General features: G+C 49.2%; 5 protein-coding genes across 5 annotated transcripts; 3 read left to right on the top strand and 2 right to left on the bottom strand.

The window, feature by feature from the left end:
* Positions 1-16: 16 nt before the first annotated feature.
* On the bottom strand, positions 17-1,925 carry Pmar_PMAR000277 (hypothetical protein; the record flags this gene model as incomplete). Its single annotated transcript, XM_002768823.1, has 2 exons — positions 17-36; positions 92-1,925. 2 exons carry the CDS (start codon positions 1,923-1,925, stop codon positions 17-19), a joined length of 1,854 nt encoding a protein of 617 aa, XP_002768869.1.
* A 713-nt stretch (positions 1,926-2,638) lies between these two features.
* On the bottom strand, positions 2,639-3,125 carry Pmar_PMAR000276 (hypothetical protein; the record flags this gene model as incomplete). The annotated part of the gene is made up of 4 exons (XM_002768822.1): positions 2,639-2,761; positions 2,809-2,860; positions 2,929-3,046; positions 3,092-3,125. 4 exons carry the CDS (start codon positions 3,123-3,125, stop codon positions 2,639-2,641), a joined length of 327 nt encoding a protein of 108 aa, XP_002768868.1.
* A 1,355-nt stretch (positions 3,126-4,480) lies between these two features.
* Pmar_PMAR000275 (conserved hypothetical protein) lies at positions 4,481-6,708 on the top strand (the record flags this gene model as incomplete). The annotated part of the gene is made up of 13 exons (XM_002768821.1): positions 4,481-4,546; positions 4,591-4,672; positions 4,795-4,899; positions 4,947-5,076; positions 5,124-5,257; positions 5,300-5,430; positions 5,477-5,598; positions 5,638-5,801; positions 6,021-6,101; positions 6,150-6,237; positions 6,288-6,357; positions 6,484-6,637; positions 6,680-6,708. 13 exons carry the CDS (start codon positions 4,481-4,483, stop codon positions 6,706-6,708), a joined length of 1,356 nt encoding a protein of 451 aa, XP_002768867.1.
* A 445-nt stretch (positions 6,709-7,153) lies between these two features.
* On the top strand, positions 7,154-9,363 carry Pmar_PMAR000274 (dual specificity protein phosphatase cdc-14, putative; the record flags this gene model as incomplete). Its single annotated transcript, XM_002768820.1, has 9 exons — positions 7,154-7,234; positions 7,277-7,379; positions 7,424-7,587; positions 7,639-8,074; positions 8,122-8,289; positions 8,563-8,681; positions 8,725-8,828; positions 8,879-9,042; positions 9,140-9,363. The coding sequence occupies 9 exons, from the start codon at positions 7,154-7,156 to the stop codon at positions 9,361-9,363; spliced, it is 1,563 nt and encodes a 520-aa protein (XP_002768866.1).
* Positions 9,364-9,718: 355 nt separating this feature from the next.
* On the top strand, positions 9,719-11,147 carry Pmar_PMAR000273 (merozoite surface protein 3b, putative; the record flags this gene model as incomplete). The annotated part of the gene is made up of 1 exon (XM_002768819.1): positions 9,719-11,147. Exon 1 carries the CDS (start codon positions 9,753-9,755, stop codon positions 11,145-11,147), a length of 1,395 nt encoding a protein of 464 aa, XP_002768865.1. The 5' UTR covers positions 9,719-9,752.
* Between the last annotated feature and the right edge of the window lie 46 nt (positions 11,148-11,193).

The following is an 11,193-nucleotide window of genomic DNA, read 5'->3' as shown; positions in this document are numbered from 1 at the left end:
AAGATAGGAGTCCTCACTAGATTCGGTTTCGGAGAACTGAACGTGCCCAAATTCAGAGTCAAATAAGGCGAGTCGCAATCGATTCCTCGACTATCATCCTCTGAACCATCACAGTTCTCATTTCTGAAAGCCAGGTCCGCGAGATCCCACACATCAATAGTAGCCCCATTATAATCTTGGTCTTTCTTAGTGAGCTTCATCTCAGCCGTTGAGAACACAGGACTGACAAACATCTTGTCGATAGCACCAACCTTATGGTAGTCGTTTGTACCGTGACCATTCAGAGTACCCGGCACGTATTTCACATCGAAACCAGCTGCATAGTTGGGATGACACTTATCATCAGGAGTGCATGTACCATTTGCCTTGAACTCATCCTGAGCCGTGCAATCGGGATCGAATGCACAGTTGTACTCCATGCCGTTAGACATCTTGAAGTAATACAATCCCATCCAGTCCTCCACGAAGCTGGCACGATACTGTTCGGTAACAGGGTAAGTAGTAGCAGAAAGTGCCATAGTTAAAGGCATACCAGTGACCTTGTCAACCTTAGACTGATCCTGGAATCCCAACAGCTCACCAACTGTCAGCTTGACGAATTTTGGGTAGTAGTCGTAATCCGAATCGTACTTGTCAGAAGAAGGATCAGTGACAGGCAAGAGAGAGTGCCTCAACCAAGGCAAATTGTAGAGAGCATACGAACCAGCGTATCGCATTTGCGTAAGGAAGGACTTAAGCTCATTCGGCTTGACCATCATCTTCAGTTGCAATAGAGCAGTAAGCACAGACTTAGTATCCGAGATCTTGGTACCGTAGATAAGGTTCCACAGAGCTTTCTTGGCGCTAGCGGAAAAAGTAGAGTCAATATTCTCCGCCAAAGATTTGTCATCCGCATTGTTAGAGTCGAGATGGCAACTACCAGTTGACCGATCTTGCTTAGCAGGGCAACCAAAGGCAAAGCCGAAATAGTCGCTGCCCATACTAGTAGGCAATACCATGTCGGACCTCTTCCCGAACAAATCAGCGAAGGGTTCCAATGACAATTCACCAGAGTCATCATTTGCAGCACCAAGAGCCTTAGCAAGACCACCTTCGAAATACTGACCCTTGATAGCACTGACGGGTGTCTTGTATTCCTTCTCAATAGCCGCCCTTGTCGTAGCACTCAGGTTACCATACCCGTCGACGAAGTTGTTGGCCATAACATGGTAAGCCATGATACCACCAACAGTTTCGATCATCTCAATAGGGTTCAAAAACATATCAGCAACTTCGAGATTACTCAAAAGTGCAAAGTTACCAACAGTAACCTTCCGGTTCATAAGGTCAGTCTCATCGTCCTTGAAGAAGACATACTCGTCCTTCTCCTGCCAATGGGCGATACCTTCCTTATTCCAGAGATCAGTATCAACCGAGGACTCGTTCTTAGTGATGCTCATGGCCGTGTGCACAGGAGTAAGCTCTTGCACAATAGGCTTGGCACCCTTCAAAACCTCCTCGGGATTAGTCAAGTTGTATGCATAGTAATCATACTGCATACCCTTCTGGCACATGTCCTTAGAGCAGTCATCGGAGCTGGCATCACACCACGCCGAACTGAGCGCGACAGCACTTGATGACGGTTCCTGATCACTCATACATGTGTTGTACAGTTCATCAGAGCTCATAAGCCAGGCATCATAAGCCTTACCACCACAGGTAGCATCACCAGCAACCATGTTTTCACAGTCAGTGGTCTGGTAGGTGTTATCGATGAACCGTCCATAGTTAATGCCATCAATAAAGGCATTATAAAACGGTACCATAGCAACTATGGCTATGACAAAACAGACAATAGATATCACAACGGCAACCGCAGACAGAATGAAGAAAACCCAGGGTTTGCACCGGCAGCAGCAACTCCCTGCTTTGTTGTCGGAGGCCATTATGAAAGAAAAAGCTAGGACAAAAAACTGAACAATGTAAAAAACAGAAGTGGCTCAATATCAACCTCTGGTTCTGAAGCGTGTAATAGAGAATTAGTAATATCATCAATACTCAATACTCAGTTACTCCTCCCCACTCACGTCAGCAATGTACTAAGAAAGCTGATACCAAAATTAAAAAACATGATGATACTTTCTACTAGCAGGTTACTAGCGATTTTGATTGTGTTAAGCTGAGTTTATTGTGATAGCTGTCCTTTTTAATACGAGGATACTCATTCGAAAACATGTGCCGTCGTTACAGAGCACTTCCTTCACTCTAGCAATCTCCTTGGTCTCAGCTCAAAGTGTTGCAGTGTTCGTAAAGGTTCTTAACGCTCGAATAAACCTGATATACAGGATTCCCATGTCCGACACATACGTCTATAGAACACAACCGATATCTTCGATGCGAGCTAACACTCGCTGGTGCACAATAAGCTAGCACATTGGCTAACACTGATGCTTCACCCCAGTTTTTATGCTGAGTTTGATTCACGTTTGTCTATTGTCTGATAAAGGAGCAGTGATGGTCACTTGTCAAGTTCTATTGCGGAATTCGGAAGGTTAGTGTGAGCAACAAACGATTTCTGAAACCCTCCCACTGACAACTAGAACAACAAGGGCGACGACAGATGGTGGTTCATGTACATCATATAGACTGGTAAATGCCATCACTCTAATGGTTTCTCAATAATCTCTACCGGACTGCTGGTAGAGACAGGGGCTGTAGCGTTGATCAGTGAGACCATCCCTGGTGGGGGCCTCCTAAACCTCGCACTCTTCGGTGCCTGCATCTGGGACATACAACTTTCAATACGACACTCGACCCCAGGGAACTCACCGAATCAGAGTCGATACGAGGCGTGGCACTAGCTGCTGGGAACTCATCGGATCTGAAGCAAAAACGATGTCTTACCTGATGGGCTTCCCATCGTAGATTAGGATAACATTGAGAGCTCACTTAGCGGCAGAGGGAGCTGTTGCTAGTCGTTCATGAGTTGCTACAGCAGAGGGTATGCCTCGAGCGCCGACGGGCAGGCCAGTACCACCGCTGGTAGAATGTACACAGACGTTGATACCTGATCCTAGTCCATCTAGTCCTCTACAGACGAGTTATGATATACCCTCTTTCAGAGCTGCTATGTCTCGTTGGGCCATGAGGATGTCAGTTTGAGTTCTCCTCAGATTCTCAAGTCCCCTGCCCAGCTGTTTTTCACGTTGGGCCTTCTGTTTTTCAGCACGCTCTCTTCGGTCCGCCAGCTCCCGAATTTTCGTCGCGATTGAGTCCCTCCTTGCCTTAACACTCCTGAGTCAGCATTATAGACCCTACCTCAACCACTGACGTGCTTACGTCAGCTCGCTGCGTTTCCGCTCGATATCCTGCGTAAGAGCTGTCCTCTTTTTTGATAGGTCCCGGGTGGCTGTCCGCTGTTCGGTAACTTCGCGGTCGAGGTCTTGCTTCAGTTTTGTCGCATTTTCATAACGAAGTTTCATCGCTGGGATCTCCTCATCCCTCTGAAAGAATAGGTGTGCACCCGGTTGAATATGATGGCTCCCTGGTCCACCTGTTTGGTCAACTGTGTACCCAGAGACGCCAGCTTGGTGTCTTGCTCAGTAACCTCGCTCAACAGCGCATTCCGTTGGCGTTTCAGCGACTCTACGTGAGCTGTCATCTCAGATATCTCTATTTGTCGCCGATGATACATCCCTGACCATTCCCTCAAGGCGACCTTGACCTGAATTCAGACGTGGGCTTCCCTCAGCTTCAGAGGCTTACCCCTTCCCCTCTTGGTATGCCTCGCTTCGGCACTGGAGGACTCGTAACGCTACTGGCCGACTCGGGAGGCAGCGGGCCAAGACTCGACGATGCGAACGAGAGCAACATGCTACGCAATACGGAAGAGAACTACTGCCATGGAAATGCTTGGGTCGACGATGGAACATTGCTGCGTCGTGTTTTTATCGATTACTCGGGCGCGCGCTAAGTGAAGAATTGCGCATCTTAGCCGCGAATGTCCTTGAGATACCCTCTGGATGCGCTGTGGGATGTTACACTCCCGTCGACTTGTTTGGGCAGCTTGTGGTATGTGGAACTTTCCCGGAAAATTTGAGGCTAATCACGACTGAACTGCATTACGTGATGGGTCTTCACGTAATGCAGAAAAGTCACTGAAACGCTCACAGCCCTGTAAGGCCCGGCCGATAGGCGTGTAGGATCATATGAGATGGTGCCGTCACGGAACTGCCGTGCATGATTGTTATATTTCATTCACATCCCTAGTAGTGTTCATGTAGTGTCAACGGGTAGATGCCTTATCTTTGTCCTGATATTTTCGACGGACTTCGAAACCTCATTGACCACGTTAGTTGTTGCCTACCGAGCTACATAGGTAGAGAGCTGGACTGCACTGTGAGCGGAGCGCTGCTGTCTTCAAGATTGTTAAAGCGGTTGCATCGAATTTCCAACTCTCTGGATCTCCTCCCACCTCAGTGTTTGTGGTTCCTCTCTTACAATGTTTTCAGAAGCCTTTGATGCCACTGCCCAGCCCAAGTCGCATGGTCTTTCCAAAAGCGCTAAGGTCAGTTGATTCACTGACAGCCATCATGACTTATCCTATTTTAGATCGTTACTGGGGCGAGCGCTTCTACATTAGCACTGGGGGCTGCATACTATTTATACACTCGACGACAACGACTGCGCAAGAGTAAGGCGTATTATGCTTGCATTGTAACCTCTGTGGAATAGCAACCATATGAACGGCGTTCAACCCCCCAGTTGAGGGAGGGCCGCCGCAGCTCTGCCGATGTATCGATTATGGGTGATCAGGCAACGACGAGGAGGAAATGTTGGACTTGGAGAAGTTGAAGCTCATCACCGACGATCTGCTTGTTGACATGCATGGTGTACTCAGGGAGATGGCTCAGATGACTCGTGAGTGAATGAGTTGTTTACTATGAATGTGTATCTCGTCTCTTCAGAACGTGTCAAGGCCGCATTGGCTCAAAAGGGGTTGTCCAATCAAATGACGGACGATCAGCTCACCGAGATGATACTCCAGCAGGGCATTCAGCAGAAGCTTGAGGAGACGCAGAAACAGGTGCTTCAGAAGTAGTAGTCAATGCGGCATTGACCTAACCATGGAGTGTTGGGAGTAGGTATGGTGTCACGGCGGAGGAGGTAGAGGCGGCCCAAAAGCGGTACGAGAATGATGAACATATACAACAGTTCGAGAAGGGGGTAGAGGATATGTTCGCCTCGGCGACTAAGGGGAAGATGCCTATCATTCCAGGTAGTAGCATTCAGGTGAATTTGATGTATTTATTGGGCTTAGTATTCGAGATGCCCGAGGCTCTCACACTGGACATGTGTTTGAAGATCCTGGAGACTATGAATACTGAAAAATTGGCACGACTACGGAAGACCCTGAAGGAGTTCTGGCGGAAGCACCCGCATCCAGTTGATGTAGTCTGCCCTTGAGCCGGCCACTTGTCTAATGCTGCTACCTTAGGCTGATCAAGCAGAGTTGGGTGTTGGCCTGCAGGAAGCTAACGACTCGGCTGAGGCAGCAGTTGTGGCTCGATATGCGGATATTGTTGTGAACAAGGCAGTTCTGCATAGTGCTGTTGGGAAGTGAGTTGTCCGTGTGATGGTAGGGGACTCATTGATCAGGTATATGACCAACGACAAGGCGTTTGCTAAGGAGCATACTCGGTTAGAGCGGACGCAGCAGTTGGAGATTGTGAAGATGATCAAGGCTGGGCCGGAGGGCATCGATGCGCTTGGGGATTCTACCCCTATCGAGCTCATCGACGGTCTTAGTGATCGTCTGGAAGGTAAGTAGTTGTATTATGCTTCTTAATAGCGATCCAGGATTTATTATAAGTATTATTGGCTTTGGCATATTTCTGTGAAGATCGGTATAGATCTTTGATCATGTAAAGCTTGATGATAAGTATAGTAGATATTATATATAAAAATCCCTAAAAAAATATGGGGTTAAAAGTGGGGTTATTACATATCGTATTATGGAATGTTTTAGTGTATATGTCTAGGTACCAACGAGGAAGGGCTTACGATGAGGTTGTTGCAGGCGAGCGACGATAAGAGTGGCGTAGTTGTTGCTATCACCAAGAGTAATAGAAGTATTGTAAGCTCGATTACTTACATGGTTATTTTAACAGCTATGAAGGACGCGGCGAAGTTGATGAAGCCGATATCGGATGCCATCGATAGTGGCAAGTTTGACAAGAGGAAAGAACTACAATTTGTGTATGGAGTGGTTGCGAGGCTACTTGGCCTGGTATAGGTTATTTTCTCAGTTATATGGTAGCAGCTGCTGACTCGCCGCTCATTCAGTCGGAGAGGTGTAAGAAGAGTGATATAGTATATGTAATAAGCAAGGGCATCTGGCTTCGGCTCGACCCTACAATGGGAATGCTACGGATCTACTCTCATTAGATTTGGGGTTGTTATGGGCCTTGGTCTTGATGCTACGTGCGTAGTGTTTATGCGCAGGTTCTATTCCCACGGCCGGACCTTCAACAGCGTCCTGTGGCATGTCTGAGCCTTGAGGAGTTGTTGGATGCTGTGAATGATGAGCAGATGTTCTCTGATAAAGGAGTTAGCCTTTTGAGAATGAGTGCTATGCCATCGGACAACGGGACTAAGAGTAGTAGTTGAGGTGGTAGTAGTTGGTTAGAGGTAGTTTCAGGTGCTACCAATGTGGCTGACTTGGATTAAGTTTGTTCTTTATCAATCTATGTATTATAGATATACTAAGAAGTATGACGCTTGAGCGGGTCGATGATGCTCTATTGAAAAAAAGGTCCTTCGCTTCGTTGCCAATGCGTTTCTGCGGTTTCTGAGATGTGGTTGTGAGTGTTGTGAGCGGCCTTTGTCAACTCCTACGGCTGTACGGACCGAGGCGTGTCAATGTAGTAGCAAGCAACCTGCCAGGTGGTGGGTCTGCGAAGACAATGGCATTTCCACTAGAAATAGGAACTATCGAAGCGTAGCTCAGCTGCGGCAGCTGTGAATATCTCTGTTCTGTTGTTAGAGGTGTATTTTGGTGACATGCAAGTGTACCGGGATTGGTCGTAGTGTTTGTTTGCGCCAAAGCTGGTGATTGCTCCACGTCCCTATTCCTCCTCCCGCCCTGTCCCTCCGCGTTATAAACAGCATCATCATGAGCTCAGTCACCAGTAGTGCATCAGAGAACGGGAAGCAGCCACGCATTGTGTGGATTGTCCCGGAGAAGTTCTGTTGGGTAGGAAGGTCAGGCGGTGGTAGCGACCATAGCAGAGATTAGGTTGGTAACGTCCCTACTACCTGTAAGACATGTGTTGACTATATGAAGTGTCATGAAGAACACTCCAACACTGTGAAAAAGATGCATAGGCATCAGTCCCCAGGTTGGCTCTCGACTTGCCATGTTGAGACTACTTGGTCTCCTTAGGCTCGGTTCAGCCTACAGGGGATGCTAAGGAGTTTATTGCCACGCATATTGGTGGCGAAACAGTGTTGTACTGTGCTGAAAATGACTATGCATTGAACTGTGCTATCTATGTGCATCAGGGAGTAGCTAGCAATAGGCATTTTGGTCCGATGAGCTTCTGGCAGGTGGGAGGAATCCTTCGGAGTGCGTAAGTGTGATGAATGCTGCTTGTGTAGATATCTAGATTCTGCGATAGCATTGAATCTGAGGTGGAATCGGCGGCTAAGGCGAGTAAGGTTTTGGTCATGATTTCCTCACCATTCGTGGGGGCGGCATCGAATGCTGTTACGATGCTCATGTGCTATCTGGTATTGAGGAGAGGGTACTCTTGTGATTCGGTGGTTGATATGTTCTCTACTGCTGGTATTGCTGCCTTCCCAAACCCGTTCGTGTATATCGCAACGCCCAAGTTGGCAGCGTTGAAGCCCATCGACTGCGCTCGAGGACTGCTTATTGCTCGCGAGAAGGGATGGTATCCGGATGTAGCTGAGTGGAGAGCTCTGAGGGTGAAGTACAGCGCGACTTGGGTGGTACCTGGTCTGTTCTTGGCAATGCCGGATCCTGTCACTATTGATGATGGATTCAGCAGAACCAGTCTAATTAGTAGATCTGGTGAGCTGTGGCAAAGTGTTATTATTGTCATACCACGCCTTGTTCAGATTTCGATTCGGATACGATGTCGGAGTCTCGATCACCGCCAACGACTCCTACGTCGCTGCCTCAAACGGAAGAGAGCGGTGAAGTCAGTCTAGTGGGCAAGCTACAGGAGCTCAACGTTGGCCTTATATTGAGAATCAACCAGATGCTCGAAAGGAATGATGAAACGCGTAGTGAGGGCAGCGATATGGTGTGTTGATTATCTCATAAAGTACTAGAGGTGTGGTATTAGACTCTCTGGTGTTGATTATCTCATAAAGTACTAAAGGTGTGGTATTAGACTCTCTAGTGTTGATTATCTCGTAAAGTACTAGAGATGTGGTATTAGACTCTCTGGTGTTGATTATCTCGTAAAGTACTAGAGGTGTGGTATTAGACTCTCTGGTGTTGATTATCTCATGAAGTACTAGAGGTGTGGTATTAGACTCGCTTGTCTTGTATAGGTTGGTATGATCCTGACGCTATCTTACCTGAGTCCATAGAGCACACGGATATCCCACTAGGAGACGGCTCCATACCAAGTGCAGAGGTCCTCATCACCGCGTATAAGTCCATGACTAAGGTGAGAGTGTCAGTGAGGGATGGCCACAATCTGTCTGGCCTAGGTCTTACAAAAGCGTCCTAATGCGGCTATCGCCCTACACTGCCATGCGGGTCTTGGTCGTACTCTCGTCCTCATAGCTCACGTCATTGTCCATGCCCTAGGCTGGTAAGACCTTGTCTGGTTGCTGGAGTGCGCTGATAATGATGAGCATTCAGGCCTGAGGGAGAGTACGGTGCCTTACATGGCTGGCTACGTGTAGTGCGTCCGGGTAGCCTTACGAGTATCCAACAGGCTGAGTTCGTTCGAGGTGGTTGCGTGGGTAAAAGTTCGAAAGAATTGGATGAGGCCATTGAAGACTTCAAAAAGGCTCTGATGCAACGTAAACTTGGGGGGGTTGTATGGAGCTCTTGTAAATGTTATTAAGGAAACAGTCGCGTTGGAAGATGTTGTTAGTCAATGTTAGTTGATCATCTCAGGGCATGGGCAGTCGAAGCAGTCGTTGTCGAAGTCGACTCAAGCCTCACCGAAGCGTAAAGCCGCCTATTCCAACGATGATATCAAGCCGCCTGCTGCCAAGGTCTTGGCTATGACGGTTCCTCCTGCTAAACGGTCTTGTCTGCTATTGAATGACAATAACGACAACACCAATAGCGGAGTTGTTGTGAGAGTCAGTGACGCAAGCACTGTGGAGGAGTATTAGACTGATGAATACTCCCATGTTACAACGACTGTATTTTCTATCCTTTTTTTCTCTAAGAGGGATCAGCATGAATCTCTTCATCTGTAGTCATCATTGGTTAATATTGAGCTTGTAGTGGTGGTGCCTAATTAACGTCCTATGTTGTCACTATTCGGTTAACACACACACAAGTTAGATTACCATAAACACTACCGAGTCTTAGAAGCTTAGATGCCTATCGTCGGCTCGTGAGTACTGTGTCCTTTTCGATTCCACTCTGTTGCGTTACAAAGTGCAAGTTGGGTCACTCGAGACGCTACTTTTCGTGCAATTTTCATGCAATTCTTTAGTGACATCATCGGTATTATTAAGTTCCCTTACGTTTGTTCCCGGTTTACTTCGCATTTTCTATGGGTAATTCTTGCTCTTCCTGTTTCGGATCACCAAAGGCTCCGACCCCACCCCCAGTTAGCAGTAGTAAACCCGTAATAGGGCCTAAGTCCCCTGGGCCTACTGCTACTGTGGCTGACACCCTCAAGGTGGCTTCTCCTTCTAAGAAGCCCGTGGAGAGTGTATCGGAGGTCACTGCCACCAGCGTCGCTGCGGTATTGCCGTCCAGGAAGAGGGAGGCTGAGAGCAGCCCCGTTCCGACCCCAGCTACCTCTGCTGCATCTACCCCTGGGCCAAAGCCGACATCGGTCGAGAAGCGTCAGGAGCAGGTGGTTATGGACACTGTAGTTACTCAAGTGCCCAAGGCTGCTGTACAATCAGCTTTTGTCACGTCCCATACTGGAGGGAAGGTCGATGAGTCCCCCGTGGCCATTACACAGGCCGAGGGAGCCCCTGTGACCACTACGAAGGTCGAGGAAGTTCCCATGGCCACTACGAAGGTCGAGGAGGTTCCCGTGGCCACCGCAAAGGCCGAGGGAGCCCCTGTGGTCACCGCAAAGGCTGATGAGCCCCCTGTGGTCACCGCAAAGGTCGAGGAGGCCCCTGTGGCCGCTACGAAGGTCGAGGAGGCCCCGGTGGCCGCCACGAAGGTCGAGGAGGCCCCTGTGACCACTACGAAGGTCGAGGAGGCCCCGGTGGCCGCTACGAAGGTCGAGGAGGCCCCGGTGGCCGCTACGAAGGTCGAGGAGGCCCCGGTGGCCGATACGAAGGTCGAGGAGGCCCCGGTGGCCGATACGAAGGTCGAGGAGGCCCCGGTGGCCGATACGAAGGTCGAGGAGGCCCCGGTGGTCGCTACGAAGGCCGAGGAGGCCCCGGTGGTCGCTACGAAGGCCGAGGAGGCCCCGGTGGCCGCTACGAAGGCCGAGGAGGCTCCGGTGGTCGTTTCTACTGAGAATGAGGCGTCAGCAACTATTACCGCGTCGATGCCCGAGCTTTCTGCGAAGAAGGCCGAGGTTGAGGTGGAAGTTGAGAAGGATGTGACGGAGAAGCTCTCTGCGCATGATGCCGAATCCAGCCCTGAGACGGTGCCGCCTCACACTAAGGTTGCCTCCTCTAGTGAGCCTGAGCAAACCGAGAGGTTGATGGAGGCTCTTGTCCAGAACATACAGAGGAAGCAAGCTGAGCAGCAGATACGACAACTACTCTACAGTCAAGTCCAGCAGCAGGCCGCTACCCAAGCTAAGGAGGAGAAGTCATCTGGGAAGAAACATCATCATAATAAGGCTGGAGGGGAGTCGGAGGGCAGCCCTGAGAGGTCAGCTACTGTTGGTCAGTCTTCCAGGAAGGGCAAGCAGAGCCAGAAGGAACGTAGGGCCAAGCAGAAGGCGGCTAAGGCGGCCAGGAGAGTCCTATGAGGATACTACGACCATTGACGATCATCCCACTGGTGTACTTTGAGCT

Source organism: Perkinsus marinus, assembly GCF_000006405.1.
Source record: "Perkinsus marinus ATCC 50983 genomic scaffold scf_1104296967108, whole genome shotgun sequence".
Taxonomy (NCBI): domain Eukaryota; phylum Perkinsozoa; order Perkinsida; family Perkinsidae; genus Perkinsus; species Perkinsus marinus.
Note: the sequence above shows the minus strand (reverse complement) of the source record. Positions and strands in the feature narration are given on the sequence as shown.